The following is a 23,016-nucleotide window of genomic DNA, read 5'->3' as shown; positions in this document are numbered from 1 at the left end:
TAAACCTGCGTTTGATGGACCACGTTCTCTATCGACTATTATTACTTACAAGTCCAGTCCGGACATCACAGATAGCCTTTAGCTATGCTAGTTGTTGTGCTAGGCTAGTTGATTGACTGTGTTCTAATGCTATGCTGTTATGCTATGTCTAGTCTGCTAGTTGAATGGTGTTCTGTTGATTGTGTGTCTGGCCTGTGTTACTAGAAATGCGGTTTAGTGTATAGTACATGATAGCCTTTAGCTATGCTAGTTGTTGCAGTGCTAGGCTAGTTGATTGATTGTGTGGAGTTGACACTTCAAGGTAAGCATTGATATTGTGTTAGTATGTTATGGCTATATCAGTACACCAGTAGACATTTTTTTTAGCTAAAACAGCTTGATTTCCCTGCATTTCATCTTCCCATGATGTTTCCACATTACAAAGGACTTTAACAGATTCAGGTGTTTGTCCCTAGTGTCTTCTCAGCCCCTCTGATTGAGACCTTAGTTGCACTCGTTTCCTTTGATGAGGAAGAATGTTCCAGTAGCCACTCCCAGCAGCCCCAGAGTCAGGCCCACGCCACAGAACACAGCAGGACCCACACTGGGCTGGTTCACCTCGGGCTCTGGGGAGGGAGGAACACACACACACACACACACACACACACACACACACACACACACACACACACAGACACACATACACACATACACACACTCACACACACACACACACACACACACACACACACACACACAGACACGCACACAGACATTCATGAAATAGCTTACCTATTACTGTAAACATTCAATGTGATGATGGCATGTTGAAAACGAATTTTCCATGGCAGTACACTTTGCGGTAACATTTTGATATGATACTGCCAATTACACTTATGCTGCTTCATTGACAATTTAATAATTCTGTACAATGAAGTTGTTCAACAGTCCATTAAATGAGACCCACCCCATATCCGTGTAAGGGGCTCAGTGAGAGACTTGTGTCCCACACTGCAGCTGTAGATGTCTCCCTCCTCTGGGGTGATGGTCAGGCTGGAGAACTGGTTGAAAGTTTGGTCGTTGTTGGGGTAGGGACTGCTGATTCTCACCCCCGCTGTCACATTATTGTTGTTCTTGGTCCACCAGACTGTCACAGGTGGAGGGTGGTATCCGATGACGTGACAGATGAGAGTGTTCTCCGTCCCCAGCTCCACATCGTCCCTGGGATAGATGGAGCTGTGAGGAGCGTCTGTAGGGGAACCCAGTTAGTATCACCTTCCCCTCTGAAAACACTGATCATGCTGGCATATGAATATGTTTGGACAAGATGGGGAGTGTGGGTAATCATTAGGGTGCCATTTTATGAGCATTTAATCAGTTCATGAGTAGGCTATGAGTAGGCTATATGAGTATGAGTAGGCTATATGAATAGGCTAAATGAAGTGTATTACAGATTAGGACTTGTTCTTTTGTTTGCTATTCATGCTGGTGTCATTGTCTTATATCCTGAACAACTTGAAATTCGACTGTTTCATACAAAATTATGTACAATAGTTTGAAACAAATTAAAACAAAATCTGAAGGATATTATGATTTGAATTAAATCTATCTGAAATGTTCACTTACCTATGGCCTCTGGTGGGTTGTTGAGCACTCGAGCGAAAGTAGCCAGGTTTAATTTGCATATGTGCTGGTTATATAGAGCTCTCTGATAGACTCCATCTGGCATTACAAATGGGTCCGCAAATTCAGGAGGTGTCATCTCTCCTTTCCCTTTCACAAAGTCTAAATAATAGAACTGATCACCATCAAGTCCAATTATAAAGTCGGTGGTTATATCTGAGCATCCTAATGTGTATATATCATCATGCAGAACTGAAAACGGACACAAGAAACATGATGAATATAGATTTATCAGATTCAGATCCATCAATGTTTTACAGAAAATTACATCAAATTGAAATTGTAATGTCAATAGTAGGGTTGTAGAAGATCAATAATGCATAATCAATTACAATATTTTGAATCCCAATTTCATGAAGAGTTGTTAGAAATACATGACATAGGTGTTATGAAAGATACATTTACATTACATTTGACATTTTTAACATTTAGCAGATGGTTTTATCGAAAGCAATTTACAGTTAGAGATTACAGGGACATTCTCCCTGGAGTAACTTAGGGCTAAGTGCCTTACTCAAGGGCACAATAGTGGCGGTGTTCCCAGGTGGGATTTGAACTCATGACCTTATATATACAATATACCCCTTCTAGGAAATGATACCATCGGTCCTCAGCCTAACCCTTGTGCTAACTTTAACATAGTATAACACGTACTCATAAATTATTAGTGAAACACCTACTAATGTAGGCCTAATGACGGGTTATGAAGCTTTGATAACATACACTTTGTTAAAGATGTGACCACCTGACCTGTCACCTAACCTAGCAGCACTTTTTGGTGACAGAATCATCTCAATAATCATCTGTTCAGACACTTACCTTTGGCCTCCACACGGAGCAGGCAGGAGAGGATGAGGACGGTCACAGAACCCTTCATGTTCACTTTACAGACGGCCGTGTAGAGACAGGAGGACACAGAGAACCAGAGTTACCTTCTGACCAGCGTCAAACTTCACTGAGAGGGAACTGAGGTTTTTTTTGTTTCCCCGGAGGCAGCCTCTTGCACAGTAGGACCAATCAGAGTTTGTTTGTCAGTTGTTGCTAGGTAGACACTCACATTGCTGTTCAGGCTTGTCTTGTATATGGAGAATCATCTGAGGGGTGATTGACTAATTATTGCCTAAACAGCATCAATTGCTTTTTTTTTTTTTTAGTTATTTTTGCTGAGTGGGGCAGTCACAGTCATATTTTTCATTTTAAAATATTGCATTTGAGTTGAATTTAAGTTGTGTATAGGTTGCTGTACAGTACTGTATGAAGTGGATCACTTATGACATAATCATCAATGATGTTAGTAGTGGCTTATGATGTTAGTTGTGGCTTATGATGTTAGTTGTGACTAGTTGTTAGTTGTAACGTATGATGTTAGTTGTGGCTTATGATGTTAGTTGTGGCTTATGATGGTTAAATGATTGAATTGCGTCCCAGCAGCCTGAGCCAGTGGATCCATCCCATCAGCTGCTGTACTGGATGGCAGATCTGCTAGTCTGATGGAATGCAGTTGTTGTGATAAGCTCACACAGGTCCCATGTGACCACAACAAGGAAACATACCTGTCCAGACAAACCAGTCCATAAAAGTCCCTAAAGTTCTTTTTAAACTGAACCCATAGAAATGCTGAGGGTGAGTTCATCACCAGTTACTAGGTAAAGAAATGTTTGAGATAAATGTTATTTGAGCACAGGGAGGACTGATAGCTCCTTAGAACCTGTTGTGTTGTGTTGTGTTGTGTTGTGATGTGTTGTGTTGTGTTGTGTTGTGTTGTTTTGTGTTGTGTTGTGTTGTGTTGTGTTGTTTTGTGTTGTGTTGTGATGTGTTGTGTTGAGTTGAGTTGTGTTGTGTTGTTTTGTGTTGTGTTGTGTTGTGTTGTGTCGTGATATGCAGTGCTGTGTCATGTTGTGTTGTGTACGTAGGTGAGACTTTACAGCTTAGGAACAATTCAACAAATGAGAACAGAAAAGCATGTGGATGAACATACATGCAGTACTCATCTCATACTCTGAAAGTGGAGAATTGTTGAAACTGTCACCTACAGTCATTTTTAAAATCTGTACAACGATAACCTGTTCTAACCTGTTTAAGCGTCTGTTATTGGAGGCTAAACAAAACTCCACCCCCCACAGCCAAGCAAGCTAAACCCAATGAGGTTGTATCACATGAGCATTTAGCTGACATTGTGAACATCAGTCATGCTGGTTCATATTATTGATAATGAAAACAGGTGGATAAGCAGGGTCAGAGGTCGTATTTTAGAAGCCAAACATTGATATGATCTGAATCAGCATCGACTCCCTGATGGTAAACAAGCCCATCAGCGTGGCTTCAGGAGCCACAGAGCAAAGTGATCGTTCCTCCAGCTGACCTGAAACAACCCTGTTGTGTAGAGAGAGTCTGTCTGAGGCAGAGAGGGGGACCCACCCATGACATCACAGGTACCTGGCCTCACCGGGAGGGTGTCTGTTACCATGGCAACCAGTGGACAAAACAATTAGCACCAGATAGCAGCAAAGGTAGAAACATTACAAATTCTCTATCCACACAATTATGTTTAACTCCCTAGGTTTAATGTTCTGTATAGAGCCCTACTAGAGGTAGCATTTATGACATGCTGCAAGAATTGCAGTATAAGGGGAATGGGCGATTAATATGTGGAGTGATTGTGTCTTGCAGTGTGTGGGCCTGCTCTCTTTCTAGACACTCTCTTTAGCTTACACGCTGAGCATCTTTTGACACAGTGGGTGCAGAATGTCTTTTATCTGATTATAATTATTAGAATCTGAAAATTATTTGAGGTGGCCTAGGGTGGTCCAGTGGTCTAGCACCATGGCCTAGGGTGGTCCAGTGGTCTAGCACCATGGCCTGGGCTGGTCCAGTGGTCTAGCACCGTGGCCTGGGGTGGTCCAGTGGTCTAGCACCATGGTCTGGGGTGGTCCAGTGGTCCAGCACCGCGGTCTACAGTGCACACATATGCCCATGTCGGCATGGGTTTGAATCCGGCGCATTCCCTGCTGACATGCACTCTCTCCCTTCTTCTCCTTACTTTCCTGTCTGTCTTCACTGTATCTGTCCAATAAAATGAAAAATATGAGTGGGACTGCCCCACTCAGAAAAAATAACTTAAAAAACACAATCCCTAGTTGCTCAGTTTCTGGTTCACAGATCACATTCTGAGCTCCCAAACTGGAATTCAGCATTGTCAGCTCATCCATGATGTGATTAACTGAAACTCAACCCCAGTGAAAGTGAGAGACAAAACAACAATACCTTTAAAATTGTTTATTGAAAAGCTTTTGCCATAATTCTTATGAAGTCAACTGGTTAGATCGATTCAGCAGGAATATAACGGTCTCAAACCACCACCACGTTCAAGCAGAAGATGAGCAACACAAGCCTTTGAGAGAAGCTCAATATACTGTATATCAATCACAATAAACCTGCTTTTATTTATATGTGTATTAGTGTATTAATCAAACAGTTTACTTTACCCCCTCTCCAAAAATCACACACACACACACACACACACACACACACACACACACACACACACACACACTACTTTCAGAAAAAATATAAAATTAATATGTTGATCTGGCCTGTCAAATACAATAGTAAGACACACAAAGACGTGCCTCTAAAGTTCCAAAGCTCAGTTGCCAACTATTGGGCTGCTCACTCAAATATCCCAACACCAGTGAAAGGCTTTAGGTCCATTTCATGATGATAGAAAATGGACTAGAAATACAAAGTACTTAAGTACAAAATAAATGCAAAACAGTGACACTAACAATCCGTCCTGCATATTAATGACATCAGTGTTTTTAAACATCCCCAGTGATGTCATCATGTCACTAGATGACATTTTTCTTCATTGTTCATTGCCTGTTCCTGTCAGTTGAGTCATATTCAGATGGACTTGACCCCAGACCTAATCTTCATCACTCCCATTCTAACAACGTAGAGCTGTATCATTTCATATCTCACTGTAGCTGATTTATTGCATTCAAGTTTAAGATAATAATTGTGGAAAAAGTAAAGGAATATAACTTCTACAAATACACAATCACACAGTGTATAATCAATCTATTGATATCTGAGAAGTTAAAGGCAACAGCAGCTATTGGTTCAGTAAAGCTCTGCATTGTAATCAGCTTCTATGACAAGGCCTCATTTCAGGCCTACTGTGATCTAAGGACAGCTGTAGTGGGTCCACCTGTCAGCAGTGGTTACAGCAATGTGCCTGCACGCCTGAAAACACAACAAACAATTGACAATCAAATGAATGACCATCATGATATATTTTACAAATGAATAAGTAGTAATTCATTTGAACAGGATTCTCACATTAGTTATTTGGTACCAGAATCCGCCCTGTTACGGAAATAAACGAGAGAGAGAGAGAGAGAGAGAGAGAGAGAGAGAGAGAGAGAGAGAGAGAGAGAGAGAGAGAGAGAGAGAGAGAGAGAGAGAGAGAGAGAGAGAGAGAGAGAGAGAGAGAGAGAGAGAGCGAGAGAGAGAAAATTAGTCATCTTGATATTTTCATAAATGAATCGACATACTGTAGCAGTGACCTGATGTAAAAAGTAAACTGTAATGTACAATTGTATATCACTCCAAATGTATACAAGACCGTAGACCGTAGTGATGTATAATGTTGAATAAAAATTACTTTCAGTAATAAAGACTCATAGGCAGAATGATGTTTCTCCAAATGAATGTTTGTAAAACTGTAAAACTTGATCAGCTTGACAGTTATATTTGGATGGTTAATGTATCTACACAGATAACCTATAATAGAGCATGGATGGTTAATGTGTCTACACAGATGACCGTTAATAGAGCATGGATGGTTAATGTGTCTACACAGATAACCCGTAATCAGTGATGCCGGTAACGCGTTACTAAGTAACGCGTTACTCTTATCTGAATACTTTTTTCAGTAACGAGTATTCTAACGCGATACTATTTCCAAATCAGTAATCGGATTAAAGTTACTTATTCAAGTGACTGTGCGTTACTATTGCGTTACTACCTCATAACTTAGGCTAAATGCAGTATTTCTTTGTAATGTTCGATAGTAAACAAACATTTGTTTGCTTTTCTCGCGTCTTGGGGAGTGACGTCAGTGCTCACTTTTCAACACGAGGTTGCAGCAGAATCGCTCACGTGTATCACCACGCTGATTGCACAGTGTAAACAGAAGCGTAGCCTACACAATGGAGCGAGAACAGAGATATGCGTTAAATAGCTGGACTATTATATTATAACCTGGACATAAGGATTATTTTGAGTTTGTGTCAGCAAAGGATGACAAGAACATAAATGTTCGTTGTACACTCTGTGCTGGCAAGAAAATATTGTCCTGTGGTAAAAGCCTGAATGGTCAGGGTAGGTTTTAGGTTTTGTGAAACCACTCCTTGCTAGTTACTGTTAAATAAAGATTATATTTATTTTATTGTTTAAAAAAAAGTATTTATGTTGGGTGAGGCAAAGAAATACTCTTTATTTTGTTGTTTTAAGTTATTGTTTAAAGTTTAATTATGTAATTTAAGTTACTGTTAAAATAAAGTGAGTTTTGGCAAAACCAGTTTTCATTTTTATGTTGCGGGGGGGGGGGGGGGGTCGGGTGCCTAGGCAGCTGCCAATAGTAACTAAAAAAGTAACTAGTAATCTAACTTAGTTACTTTTAAAATCAAGTAATCAGTAAAGTAACTAGATTACTTTTTAAAGGAGTAGTCAGTAATCAGTAATCAGAATACTTTTTCAAAGTAACTGTGGCAACACTGCCCGTAATAGAGCATGGATGGTTAATGTGTCTACACAGATAACCGTTAATAGAGCATGGATGGTTAATGTGTCTACACAGATGACCGTTAATAGAGCATGGATGGTTAATGTGTCTACACAGATAACCCGTAATAGAGCATGGATGGTTAATGTGTCTACACAGATAACCGTTAATAGGGCATGGTTGGTTAATGTGTCTACAAAGATAACCCTTAATAGAGCATGGATGGTTAATGTGTCTACACAGATAACCCTTAATAGAGCATGGATGGTTAATGTGTCTACACAGATGACCGTTAATAGAGCATGGATGGTTAATGTGTCTACACAGATGACCGTTAATAGAGCATGGATGGTTAATGTGTCTACACAGATGACTGTTAATAGAGCATGGATGGTTAATGTGTCTACACAGATAACCGTTAATAGAGCATGGATGGTTAATGTGTCTACACAGATAACCGTTAATAGAGCATGGATGGTTAATGTGTCTTCACAGATAACCTTTAATAGAGCATGGATGGTTAATGTGTCTACACAGATAACCCTTAATAGAGCATGGATGGTTAATGTGTCTACACAGATAACCCTTAATAGAGCATGGATGGTTAATGTGTCTACACAGATAACCGTTAATAGAGCATGCAAAACCAGATGGATGTTTGCAGATTGTCTCTGTTTTCATCACAAGACGACCCTCACCATTGGCTTTCCTCTTGTAGTAGATCAGCCCTGCTAACGCTAACACCAGTCCCAGCACCAGTCCTGACGCTCCGATCGCGATTTTGTTCCTCTCAGACTCAGGCAGGGACGGGTCTGCCAAAGAGAAATGATGGATTTGTTTGTCACACAAAAGCAGAAATCAGATTCTATAAACCACGTAGATAACATAATGCATGTTCCCTGTTACTACAGCAAGGCCTGTTCAGTGTCTGATAAACTAATACTTGTTTATCCTTCACCACTCAAACACACATTAAAACACTTTTTAAAACACCCAACTCACATATCTGATAACTTCCTTACCCAAAACACCATTATAACACTTATAATAAACCTCCCTGTAATAACACTTACTCCACTCTGTCACTAGGGGGTCTCGGAGGCTGGCGTGGTGCACCATACAGGAGATCTTCTCTCCAGATCTGGGCGTGTACTCCAGGTGGGAGTGGACCTGGTAGTACCAGTCCCCATCGGCCAGCTCCGCAGTGGAGGTCACGTCTGTCTTCACGTCCTGTCCGTCCCTTGCCCAAGTCACAGTGATTTGTTTGGGGTAGAAGTCGTAGACACTGCAAATCAGCATGGCAGGGTGTCTTCCACTGGGGGGCGCCACTGAGCTGAGTCTGACATAAGGCTTAACTGATGGAGTGAAAATGGAAAACTCAGATTACTGTTATTAAGTGTGCTTGCAGTAGCAAGCAACACTTATTAGTATTGTACATATATATTTATGTATTTATTATTATTTAGGGTTAGTCCTGATCACCAGACTGCATAATATCACATCAGAACCATCTAGCTCAGATGCAAATCATTCATATTGTCTGTAGCATCCAACAGGGCTCTGTTCTCATGTGATTAAACTTGAATGTTTAATTCTTTAATGAGAAGTGAAATCTCATAATATTTTACAGACTGCTATTGTTGTAATGCTCTCTGAAGATTCTGTACATTCAAAATGAGCCAATAGAAATGTTTGTTTGTGATGCTTCTCTGAGAAAAACAACTGTATAATATAACAGTGATGCACGTGTTCAATGATTGTAGCTACAGTATCCATGATCATTCAAGATAATCCCACAGAAAGATGTACAATATAGAACAACATTTCTGATCCTATTATTATTAGCTCTATCGTCATATCCATCAGGAATCTCTAAAAAGTTTTCTTATTCACAAAGAACACACTAACATTAACATCACATTAACATCACATGAACATCACATGAACATCACACTAACATAAACACTAACATCACATTAACATCACACTAACATTAACACTAACACTAACATCACACTAACATTAACATCACATTAACACTAATATCATATTAAAATTACATTAACACTAACATCACACTAACACTAATATCACATTAACACTAATATCACATTAATATCACATTAACACTAATATCACATACATATCAAATTAACATCACATTAACACTAATATCACATTAATATCACATTAACATCACATTAACACTAATATCACATTAATATCACATTAATATCACATTAATATCACATTAACATCACATTAACACTAATATCACATTAACACTAATATCACATTAATATCACATTAACATCACATTAACATCACACTAACATCACATTAACATCACATTAACACTAACATCACATTAACATCACATTAACACTAACATCACATTAACATTACATTAACACTAACATCACATTAACATCACATGAACACTAATATCACATTAATATCACATTAACATCACATTAACATCACATGAACACTAATATCACATTAATATCACATTAACATCACATTAACACTAATATCACATTAACATAACATTAACACTAATATCACATTAACATCACATTAACACTAATATCACATTAATATCACATTAACATCACATTAACACTAATATCACATTAATATCACATTAACACCACATTAACATTAACTCTGGTCAGGTAGGGATGGTAAACTGCTGTGGTCAGGAGGGCTGCTCACCTGACTTATCCAGTATGTGACTGTAGAAATCACCAGCGTTAGGCTTGCAGAGCCTCTCCAGCTGCCCTTTCGCTCTAGCCAGTTGAGGACTTTTATTCCAGGCGTCTGCAATCTTTATACCAAACTCTGTGTACCCAACATACTTGCCCACAGTGCTGTTGAATCTGATTTCCTCTATCTTATTAAAAATACAAGATCGTATATACTCCATATCATGCAGATCACGAGAGCTGTACAGGCAGTATGAATCTTGGGTTATATAATATCCATCTAAAAGAGAAAAACAACACAAATAAGTGCTGGAAGGGCACTGGTTTTCACTAGTTTACCATACAGTAATGGATAAAAACATACTCTATTTGCCTTCTATGGAATTCAATTAGTTGTCTGATATTCCAGGGTTATTGATATTTGGATATGTGTACAATAATTGGTAACATCAAAGGGTTAGTGATTAGGTATAATTCTTCAATTATCAGATACATTATACATGAATAAAAAAGTATATTATCGTTTAACGTACCTGCTCCATTCAGAGTGGATAATCCCAGGGCAATGGAAATGTGTAAGAGAGTTGACATCGACATGTTCCTCTGCCAAGCCACTGTGTTCAATAAGAGGAAACCGAGCAGGACTTTAGCTACTCTTCAAACAAACAGGCCAATCTACTACCCCAGAAACAAAGAGTCACATGTTACTAGGCAGACATTGTAAGGACTGGTAACGTTCACTGAAAGTTGTCTGAGAGAATAGTAAGCCAGTATGTATACAGTTCACCCACCAGCACTATTTCATCCAATACCATCAGGTTTATCAAAGTGATGCTGAGTGAAGCCCGTCTCACTCTGGGGGGTAGTGGTGGTCTAGTGGACAGTGAGTTGGACTTGTGATCGGAAGGTTGTGAGTTCAAATCCCACCTGAAACCACACCACTACTAGTGTGCCCTCAGTTACTCCAGGGGGAATGTCCCTGTAATTCGTAATTGTAAATCGCTTTGGATTAAAAGCGTCTGCTAAATGGCAAAATTAATTAATTAATTAACTCTGCCAGGATATTGTTGTGACCACCTGACCTGTTAATCAGCCTGTATCCTATAGCAGCCCTACCTGACCCACCTCATCACCAACAGGCAGCCTGTATCCTATAGCAGCCCTACCTGACCCACCTCATCACCAACAGGCAGCCTGTATCCTATAGTAGCCCTACCTGACCCACCTCATCACCAACAGGCAGACTCAACTCTCCACAAGGAACAGCAACAACACTGTCTAAGGGAATCACGCTCACATGCTGAGTAAACCTGCTAGCAGGAGACCTGAAGGTTAAACCAGAGGAACAGCTAGAGAGAGTTTGAAGCCCCTGATTGTCCCTTGATTACTTGGTGGTACAACAGTCTTATTGAGAATGATGCCAAAAAGCATGTTGCCCCATTGAAATGTACTATACACTTTGTATTTCATCTATTTTACAGAAACCTTGGATTCCAATATCTCCATCTGGTGTATCAAGTCTTTTTTTATTGCCAACAGAGGAAATTTGAGAATTTATCTTTCCTTCAAACCCATTTAATGAGTGATACATGTGAAGACCCGGGCAAAATGGATCACCTCTAAGAGGGTTAGGATCACCTCTATGAGGGTGGTAAAGGAAAGGAAAGGTTACAAGGAAAGTTAAAAGATTGCATTCCCTGTACAATCTGAAATGCAGCCCATGACTTTGTGCTTTACTGATGACGCCAGCATGCAGTGTCTTCAACATGTTCCCACAGAATGCCATATTTCAGCATGTTAAATGTGCAACAAGAGGAGAAAAAACACTGGATAAGGTATACACCAACATCAAGCTTGCTTACAAGGCTAGACCGCTACCTCATCTAGGCATGTCTGACCATGTGTCAATCCTCCTGATCCCAGCCTACACTCCCATGAGGAAATGTGCTCCCATCACCACTAAGACTGTCAGAACCTGGCCAGCAGGGTCCGCTCCACTGCAGATCTGCCTGAATGACACCCCATGGCAGGAATATGAGCATGAGGACCTGGAACAGTTCACGTCGTCGGTTCTGAACCACATAGTGAACTGCACCAACTCAGCCACCGTGGACAAACGGGTCCGGGTCTACCCCAACACGAAGCCATGGATGACTGGGAAGGTCCAAAAACTGCTCAAGGAGAGGGACAACGCCTTCTCAGGGAAGGACACACTGCTGTACAGCACCACCAGGGCTAACCTAAAGCGCGGCATCCGGGAGGCCAAGGCAGACCACAGAGAGAAGATTGAGGAATGCTTCCTGAGCAACGACTCCAGGCGGGTGTGGCAGGGGGTTCAGCACATGACAAACTTCAGAGCCAACAGGCTCACAGCCGCGGAGGACGACCCCCTGCTGGCGGAAAAGCTGAACTCCTTCTACGCCCGGTTCGACGAGGGGCGAACGGAGGTAACCACAACACAAACACCACTCTCTCCAGCTCTCAGCAGCCTCACCCTCACAGAGCATGAAGTGAGACGCGTGCTGAAGGCGGTGGACCCCAGGAAAGCCTCAGGGCGGGATGGCGTCCTGGGACGGATGCTGAGGGACTGCGCCGACCAGCTGGCCGGGGTTTTCACCAACATCTTCAACCAGTCCCTGTCCCAGGCCACCATCCCACCCTGCCTGAAAACCTCAACTATCATCCCAGTCACGAAGAAAAGCACGGTGAGCTGCCTAAACGACTACCGCCCGGTGGCACTCACACCAATCATCATGAAGTGCTTCGAGAAACTAGTCCGGCCCACATAGTCACACGCCTCCCGCCCAACCTGGATCCATACCAGTTCGCCTACAGAGCCCACAGGTCCACAGAGGACGCCATCGCGACGACTCTCCACTCCACTCTATCCCACCTGGAGAGGGGAAACAGCTACGCGAGACTGCTCTTTGTGGACTTCAGCTCTGCCTTCAACACCATCCTTCCAGACAGGCTAGTGACCAAACTACTAGACCTGGGACTATCACACTCTATATGTGCATGGATCAAGGACTTCCTGTCTGACCGCCCCCAGAGGGTGCGGGTGGGCTCCCACACCTCCACAGCCCTCAGACTCAGCACTGGGTCCCCCCAGGGCTGCGTGCTAAGCCCCATCCTCTACAACCTCTACACCTACGACTTCACCCCCGTCCACCCCAGCAACTCCATCGTAAAGTTTGCAGACGACACCACCGTGGTGGGCTGCATCTCGGGGGGGGACGAGGCGGCGTACAGGGATGAGGTGGAGCAGCTGGGCAAGCTGTGCAAGGTTAACAACCTGCTGCTGAACCAGTCAAAGACCCAGGAAATCATCGTGGACTTCAGGAGGAAAAAATCTGAGGTCCAGCCCCTGCTCGTCGATGGAGGGAGCGTGGAGAGACTCTCAACCCTCAGATTTCTGGGGGTGCACATACAGGATGACCTGTCCTGGAAGATCAACACAGCAGCCATCATCAAGAAGGCACAACAGCGGCTCTACTTCCTGAGAGTCCTCAGGAAAGACCACATCGGACAGGAGATGCTGGTGACCTTCTACCGCTGCGCAGTGGAGAGCATCCTCACCTACTGCATCTGCGTGTGGTTCTCCAGCTGCACAGCCGCAGAGAGGAATGCGCTACAGAGAGTCGTGAGATCGGCCCAGAAGATCACCGGCGCCCCCCTCCCCTCTCTGGAAGAGCTGTACAACACACGCTGCCTCAGGAAGGCCTCCAAGATCTCCAGAGACCCATCCCACCCTGGGTACGAACACTTTGCTCGGCTGCCCTCGGACAGGCGGTTCAGGAGCATGTTCGCAAGGACAAACAGACTGAAGCTCAGCTTCTACCCCAGGGCCATTCAGGCCCTGAACACAGCAAAGACCTAGGTTCTAGGCCCTGGACAATCTAGACAATTTGATGGCAGCTACTAGATTGAAATCAAGTGCAACACTGAAACACAACTGTGAACATTTCAAACCTGCAAACTGCGACACTTTAAATGAATGTGCAATAACACTATGTGCAATATGACAACCCTCGGGTACATAAGGTTCAGAGATAGGAAATGTTAGAATAGGTATAGCATAGCATAGAGTACAGCACAGTGTTTTATTTGTATAGTATAGTATAGTGGATAGTGTACATAGCCTTTATTTATGTAAACCAGCTCTTTTCCCTTCTTGTTTTTAGTTTTTTTTTTCCTAGCACCAGGGGAGCCCCCCCTCCAAAATTTCGTTGTTTGGTACCTGTACTATATCAATGACAATAAAGACCATTCATTCATCATTCATTTAAGATCGCAGCATCAGAAACTGCCTTTCTGGCCTCATGCACCATCCATTTATATTTTGGAGATGGATATATTAGATATTACATAAGTCAATGGTTCAAAACTATTTGGTCACATTGGTGCTGTGACTAATATAGGGTCCCTGCAGAGGAGAAGGTTAAAGGTTAAAGGAGGGTGAAGTGTAAATGGACTGCACTTTATTACAAAGTGCTTTACAACGGCCTCTCATTCACACATTCACACGTCACACACCAATGGCGGCAAGCTACCATGCAAGGCGCCGGCCCGCTCATTGGGAGCAATTGGGGGTCAAGTGTCTTGACCAAGGACACCTCGACACATGGCTAGCCCGTACTCGAACCGCGGACCATGTGATGATTAGACGCCGGCTCTACCTCCTGAACCACAGCCATGTGTCAGTGTAAGGCTCTACCTCCTGAACCACAGCCATGTGTAAGTGTAAGGCTCTACCTGGCTCTCTGAAACGCTTCATGCTTGTAGACTAGAGCTCAGAGCAGCTGAGAGGAAATGGAGAAAAACTGGCCTTTCTGGTGACCTTAACCTCTATCACTCTCTCCTTGCCAACTACGCCTCCTCGGCATCAGCTGCTAAAACATCCTACTATCATTCAAAAATACATTCTTCTGCCTCTAATCCTAGAAAACTGTTCTCCACTTTCTCTTCACTCCTTAATCCACCTCCTCCCCCTCCTCCTTCCTCCCTGTCCGCCGATGACTTTGTCACCTACTTTGAAAAAAAGGTGGACGACATCAGCAGCACCTTTCTCCCCCCACCGCTCCCTCCTCCCACTAACAATGCTAACACTGTTCCCACTAACAATGCTAACACCCCTTCCAAACTCTCCCCTCGACACTCGATCTCTGGATTGTCATCTTTTTCCCCCCTCTCCCCCGATGAGATTCTCACACTTATCACATCAAAGCGGGCAACCACATGCCCTCTTGACCCCATCCCCTCCCCACTTCTCCAATCCATTTCCGCCGACATCCTTCCTTACCTTACCACCCTAATCAACTCCTCCCTATCCACTGGATCTGTCCCAGCGGCCTTCAAAATAGCCAGAGTCAAGCCTCTCCTCAAGAAACCTACCCTTGACCCATCATCTGTCCACAATTACAGACCTGTATCCCTTCTCTCCTTCCCTTCCAAAACCCTTGAACGCGCGGCATCTAAACAACTGACTGACTATCTCCGGAAGATGGATCACTTAGACCCCCACCAATCCGGCTTCAAGGCTGGGCATTCCACTGAGACTGCGCTCCTTGCTGTCACGGAAGCCCTCCACTCTGCCCAAGCTTCCTCCCTCTCCTCTGTTCTCATTCTCCTTGACCTGTCTGCTGCCTTCGACACAGTCAATCACCAGATCCTTCTCTCCATCCTCTCAGACCTGGGCATCTCTGGCACCGCACACTCCTGGTTTTCTTCCTACCTGGCGGGCCGCTCCTACCAGGTGACCTGGAGAGAATCGCTATCTTCTCCACGAACCCTCTCCACTGGAGTTCCCCAGGGTTCCGTCCTAGGGCCCCTACTCTTCTCCCTCTACACCAAGTCTCTTGTCTCGGTAATCTCTTCACATGGGCTCTCCTACCACAGCTACGCAGACGACACTCAACTCTTCCTGTCCTTCCCCCCGTCTGATTTACACGTGGCAACCCGTATCTCAGCATGTCTCGCTGACATTTCAACTTGGATGGCTGACCACCATCTCAAGCTCAATCTTAACAAGACCGAGCTCCTCTTCATCCCCGGGAAAGCCTGCCCTCTCCAAGACTTCTCCATCACAGTGGAGAACTCTACTGTAACCCCCTCCCTGACAGCCAAGAACCTTGGAGTGATCCTGGATAACCGACTATCCTGTGCGGAGAACATTGCAGCAACGGCTCGCTCCTGCAGATTCTTCCTCTACAACATCAGAAGGATACGACCATTCCTTACCAGAGAGGCAGCGCAACTCTTGACCCAGGCACTGGTCATCTCCCGCCTGGATTACTGCAATGTACTCCTGGCTGGGCTCCCCGCTTCAGCCATTAGACCTCTGCAGCTCATCCAGAATGCTGCTGCCCGGCTGGTATTCAACCTCCCCAAATACTCGCATGTCACCCCTCTCCTTCGCACCCTGCACTGGCTCCCGATAGCAGCTCGCATCAGATTCAAGACCCTGGTGCTTGCATACCAGGCAGCTAAAGGGACAGCCCCTGCCTACCTGAAGGAAATGGTAACCCCCCAAACCCCTGCCCGCTCACTCCGCTCCTCCACCTCGGCTGGCCGACTGGCCCCACCTCCTCTACACAGCAGTCGGGCTGCCCGATCACGTCTCTTCACAACACTGGCTCCCCGCTGGTGGAATGAGCTCCCCACGGCTGTCAGAACGGCAGAGTCACTACCCATCTTCCGTCGTAGACTGAAGACCCATCTCTTCAGGTTACATCTTAACTGCTCCTCCTGAGACATCTTCTGACCCTCACCACTACGTCTCCTAAAGACACCCGCTTTCCCCTCTACTGTGTCCCTAAGAACTTCTATTGCCCCCCTTGTACTGTTTCTCAGTTTCTCCAGTAATATTTAAAAAAAAAAAAAAAAAAAGAAAAAAAGTTTAGTAGAAGGCGATAATAGGGAGAAGGGTTTTCCTTCTATCAGTGGCCCCGGGCCCGAGCTAGAGTACTCTTCCTGCAACGAATGGTGGACTGCTGATTCACATGCTTAGTATTCAAATGTATTGATTGTAAGTCGCTTTGGAATAAGGCGTCTGCTAAATGCCAAAAATGTAAATGTAAATGTAATGTACGTCCTGAACCACAGCCATGTGTCAGTGTAAGGCTCTACCTCCTGAACCACAGCCATGTGTCAGTGTAAGGCAAGAGTTACCTTGTTTTGGTTTTTGAACCTTTTGGTTCTCTTGGTGTGAAATTGATTAAAATTAGATATAGAATTGTGTACAAATTGTAAAATGTTAAGTTAAGCAAAACTCACATAATTATATTGATATTACCTTTTATTGATATTGATCAATAATAACAAAAAACAACAAAATACACAAATACAATTGAAAATCATAGCAAATTCCCAAATTTCTGTGAGTTATTGATTAATATTGTAATTTGCCAAATCATATAATGGCATATTCTTTGCCTTTAAGCTCACATTACCTAAAACATTTTATTTTTCATTTTGTAATATTACAAGCACTTCCTGAATGTAATAGAATTGACATTAGATTGGCGACCTATTCTTAATAGTACACAAGGTAAGCATTGATATTGTGTTAGTATGTTATGGCTATATCAGTACACCAGTAGACATTTTTTTTTGCTAAAACAGCTTGATTTCCCTACATTTCATCTTCCCATGATGTTTCCACATTACAAAGGACTTTAACAGATTCAGGTGTTTGTCCCTAGTGTCTTCTCAGCCCCTCTGATTGAGATCTTAGTTGCACTCGTTTCCTTTGACGAGGAAGAATGTTCCAGTAGCCACTCCCAGCAGCCCCAGAGTCAGGCCCACGCCACAGAACACAGCAGGACCCACACAGTGGACGCTAGCCTACTCGCAATGACCTACACTTCTCACTTGGTTGCAAGGTATTTCAACCTGGGGCCTGGGACTGGTTACCCCTGGTTACCCCTGGGGCCTGGGACTGGTTACCCCTGGGGCCTGGGCCTGGTTACCCCTGGGGCCTGGGCCTGGTTACCCCTGGTTACCCCTTAATATCCAGGACCTACTGTCCCTTCTTTTAGCCTACTTAGACCTCGGCGGGTCGAGGTCCATCACACGTTAATACAATATATGTGTATATCAGACAGTGGTGTTCAATCATTTATAGAATGTCAATTTAATTCATTTGTCAATTTAATTAATTATTATCCTTACTTGACGGATCGTGACGGATCTTCACAGACACAGATCAGAATGGGTTTGACACACGATTCAGGCCCAGCACTTCCACCTAAAACACTATTGTCTACCTAAGCAGATTTCATTAAATGGCTCTGCTCACCTTTTTTGTCTTGGTACCGTGGAAGTGCTCAGCCCGAATCCAGATTCTCCCACTCCTCCTTGCATCCCGTTGAAGATCACGTCGGGGTCACCAATTTTGTAAGGCGATCAACTTCTCCAGAATCGATTTAATTGAGTCGTCACTTACAAGCGAGTTCGTTTAATCTCAACGAGACGTCCTTGATATCACTTCTTAAGATAATATGATCCAATCAAATATTAGGCACCACTACTGAACTGTTCATTAAGATAATATTTATTCAAGCACATCAGCAAGCAATAATAGTTCATTTCCATGGAAAAGTGGTCCCATCTAGTTTCACCTCCGCAGGCCCGTATCAGCTAGCCGTCAACAAGTTAACTGCAGAAGCTTCACCAAACAAGAAGCCCCTTTAGCCTTCGTACATAGTCCTTTATACATTTGATTTAACATTTGGGGCTGGGCTGTCCCTCCCCCCCTATCTGGTAGTTTTTTAATTGTCAGCATAAAATCTGTTGCAGCTGTGAGCAAGTGTTCAAGTTAGTTACAGTATGTGGCCTTCAACTTCTCTCTGTGTGGGTGCGAGAGTGTACTGTGTGTTATCTTCTTCTGGCCTCCCGTTGTCATGATGATATACTTGTAGCACTGAGCAGAGCAGTGTGTCCTTATCAGTAGCATGTGAAAACCTAACTATTGAAGCTACACAGTAATATGAGTTAGGATTCGATTCACAAGTTAAAATATAGTATAGAAGAATAGACTTATCATTAATCATTAGTTATGAAAGTATAAAATCAGTACAGAAAAATAGAATATCATAACAGCAGGTATAAAATGGTTGTTAGCACATAGGTAAAAATAAGTAATTTACAGGCGGTTTGAATCATAAAACGTTCTTTTAGTCAGGAGCTTGTCTTCTTCTTGTCGCTCAAAAACAGAACCTCTCTTTTGGCTTTGCGTGACCTTCCTATTGTTCTCAACTGACCTCAGTCACATATTATTTAAATGAGCACATAGTACATGATTTATCACTTCTAGTTATTTTAATACAAATTCCCAACAAATCTCATACATGTGCAAGACAGCGCTCTTTACTTTGTCATAGTCGCGGCTGTCTTCCCGCGAGAGAGAAGAGTAAGCATTTCGAGCCTTACCAGTTAGCTTGCATTACAGGAGCGTGGCCCACATGTCTTTAGGCCAGCTCATGGCATCAGCCATACACTCAAACGCCCCGAAGTAAGACTCTACTTCCGACTCCTGGAATGCAGGAACCAAACAAACGTTTTTACTCACATTGAAGCCGGAGGGAGGGCGCCCGCCAGGGTTAGAACCGCTTGCCCGCAACTCTAACTCACGCACCTCCAACCGCTTCAATTCAAGCTGAAACGCTCACTCCCTGTCTCTGTCCTGCAAGTCTCGCTCCCTGTTTCTGTCCTCTTGCTGTCGTACCTCTCGCTCTTTGTCCAGTTGGAGACGAGCTAAACGCAACCTAAGCCGGGCATCCCCCGTAGGACTAGGAGATGTTCCTGTGGAGGGAGCGTAATAGGGTGGTAAAGTGAACGCCTTCCTATCTTCCGCCCTATGTGCCACAGTGGGAGTATCAGGACCAGGCGACTCCTCAGCCTGTTTTTCCCCAGAGGACGCCACTTCCATATCCCTGACCACCATACCAGCTGGTAGCTTTTAGTTCCCGTTTAACAAGAGCTCGAGAAATAGACATTATTTATATATATATATATATTATAAATAGACAAATATTTTGCAATGTCATGCAAATCCTCCTTCCTACAGTCATCCACCTGACCCAGAGTAGGATTAGCCACAAACGCGTCTATATCAAACACTGCCATCCTCACCAAGCGAACAATGAAAACCAAGCTAAGCTATGCTACAAACAAATAGCTTAGGTATTCTGTATTTTTTTTTAAACTTCCTGACCTTATCCACCGGCAGCCACGCGATAAGTACTGATGCCGGATATCACACGATATGTAAACAAGCCCAGCCTTCCGAGAACAACTTCCCCCGTCCTACCGAAGAAAACTATCCCTACCTATCTTCTGGAGCTTGCCGGGCACGAGGCGTCTACCCCCAACAGGGAACTGATCCCAACCCAGGATTCGCTCCGAAAATAAGAAAGGCAAAATAATAACAGGGTGCCCGAAGGAAAAACTAAAAAGTCTAGCTGGACACCCACCTAAGCTGACAGAGGAAGCTGCACAGTGCTTGTTGAAGGCTGGACCACGGACATCCAGACAAGAGTACTCAACGCGCTAGCCACCGGAGACAAGGTCCAACACAATCCTTTTAATAAACTTGATCTATTCCAACAACCGACTCTTCCGTCCTTGTCCACTTATCCTGGACCGAGCCCCCACTTGTTACGACCCCCTAGATCAGTGGTTCTCAACCTTTTTTGGGCCAGCGCCCCCCTGTCCATTATCCAGGCCTCTTACCCCCCCCATCAAAATAAGTAGGCTTATTTTCTTCCCTAAATATTAATGTTGATTCTGTGTTATATAATTTAAAAAGCATGTCACTGAATGCCAAATAATAGATTGGATTTAACTGGGCAGTTGGAATATCATTATCATTAGTTTACCAGAGAGCAGAAAAGCCATGTGAATGTGAATAAAAATGCTGTTTCTGAGTGTTAAACAAACTCAGACAACATCAGAGAATACAAACAGACTGCTAGGAACAGCAGCAATTTCACACATGTCCGATGCAGAACAAACAGTAGCTGTACATTACAACTAGGGGGCTATTATTTTAATATTATATTTAGTATTCTATGGTATTATTTTCATAAACTGACCACTTCGAATTTCTCATATCAAAACATATCAAAACATAACAAAGTTCCAAAGTTCAGAGCTCTGCGCTCTGGGAGTGCTCAGAGATGGGCGCTCTGACTGAAAACACGGTTTTGTCCGAGCGAACTGACCGTTTGTGCATTTACGAACGTACCCGTAATAACACTGATGACAGCTGATCAATACAAAAGACGCTGCAGCTGATGCGTTCGTTTCCAGGACATCACAAGAGGAGCAACATATCACAAAAAAGCAATCGTATATTTTAGTTTGCAAACACATCGCAATGCTAACCTCAGAATGGCACTAGGGATAACATCCACAACAACACTTAACAGTAATACATTTATGTAATATACTGTGATGAACCTGCGAGGGGAGGGGACATTCGTAGCTGATTTCTCCAGGTTAGATTATTGGTAAGCGACAGAGAACTTTCAGGACTGGTTTATTACGATCGCTTTTTTGAGATAGGTTGTTCCTGCTGTGATGTTCTGGTATGGTGGTATGGTATTAGCACTCATTTTAACTAAATTAAATAAGCTGTATTGAAAGGAAGCGAACGAAGCGAACGCAAGAATTACAATGAGCCCACAAACTGAAACATATGTCACTCAAGCATAGCCTACAAGGAAAACACTCATAGAAGTTGGGCATTGGTCAACATGATGTTACAGATGGGATGATCAACCGACTGATCATTTTTGCCCAACGGGATATGACAGTTGAGACAAGCTTGGAGTATGAGCTGACTCCCGTCCCATTGTCCCTTTTCAGTAACAAAGATCAGAAAATGAACAAGGCGAACAAGGCAGGCTTTTCCAAGACTAGCCTGAAGGAGTTAACTGATCCACTTGAACTCACTAACCAACCCTGCTCCACTTTGGTGGTTGATGGCGGATGGCTTCTCTACATGGTGAGTGACGTGGGAACAAGGTCCGACTCGGCAGGAGATTGGCAACAGTTACCTAAGCTACGTGCAGTGTCTTGGCCGTAACTCTCAAAGGATCATTGTGGTCTTTGATGGCTATAACAGATCGCCAAAAGATCATGACCACATCCGACGTACCAAGAAGTCATGCTGTGACCTCCAGATTCGACCGGATATGATACACTGGACACCAAGAGCGAAGTTCTTGGACAACACTCATAACAAGAGTGAGCTCATTCACCTCCTCTCTTCAACATTCAGAAAAATTCACATCACCGTGGAGCAGAGTGACAATGATGCTGACACTTCGATTGTGAGAGAGGCATTGGCTGCTGCTACAGATGGCTTTGTTGAGGTCAGTAACATTTGTGTAGGTATTTTACTTGCATTAGCTATGACTACTTTAAAAGAAGAGTTTTTACTATTTTTATATATTTTCACATAGTTGAACATGCATTGCATATCTTCTTCTATTTTCAGTTGCGGGCAGAAGACGCAGACGTGCTGGCAATGCTGGTGCACCATAGCTCAAGCACCAACCACCCACTCTTCTTAACCACATCGAAGGGCTCTTATGATGTCAAGAGGATCCGAGAAGCTCTCTCAGATAGAAAGAGACGCTACCTGTTCTTTTGTCACGCCTTCACTGGGTGTGATACGGTTTCTGCTAGCGCTGGCCATGGGAAAACAACTCTGTTTGACAGGTAATAATAATAATATTATATCATAATGAAATATTTGTATATTGAAATATCTGAAACAAACCTTGAAGTGCATTCTTTTACAGGTTTTGTGCAGGGGACATCGACGAACATATGGACATCTTCCTTGAC

General features: G+C 43.4%; 2 protein-coding genes across 2 annotated transcripts; both read right to left on the bottom strand.

The window, feature by feature from the left end:
• Positions 1 to 483: 483 nt before the first annotated feature.
• Positions 484 to 2,539, bottom strand: LOC308155913 (H-2 class II histocompatibility antigen, I-E alpha chain-like; the record flags this gene model as incomplete). Its single annotated transcript, XM_080529279.1, has 3 exons — positions 484 to 605; positions 947 to 1,228; positions 2,482 to 2,539. The coding sequence occupies 3 exons, from the start codon at positions 2,537 to 2,539 to the stop codon at positions 484 to 486; spliced, it is 462 nt and encodes a 153-aa protein (XP_080385405.1).
• Positions 2,540 to 7,939: 5,400 nt separating this feature from the next.
• On the bottom strand, positions 7,940 to 10,379 carry LOC308155912 (H-2 class II histocompatibility antigen, I-E beta chain-like; the record flags this gene model as incomplete). Its single annotated transcript, XM_080529278.1, has 4 exons — positions 7,940 to 7,950; positions 8,149 to 8,262; positions 8,524 to 8,805; positions 10,169 to 10,379. The coding sequence occupies 4 exons, from the start codon at positions 10,377 to 10,379 to the stop codon at positions 7,940 to 7,942; spliced, it is 618 nt and encodes a 205-aa protein (XP_080385404.1).
• Positions 10,380 to 23,016: the final 12,637 nt, after the last annotated feature.

Source organism: Nansenia antarctica (assembly GCF_963989245.1).
Source record: "Nansenia antarctica genome assembly, chromosome: 4".
In the NCBI taxonomy this organism is placed as follows: Eukaryota; Metazoa; Chordata; class Actinopteri; order Argentiniformes; family Microstomatidae; genus Nansenia; species Nansenia antarctica.
Note: the sequence above shows the minus strand (reverse complement) of the source record. Positions and strands in the feature narration are given on the sequence as shown.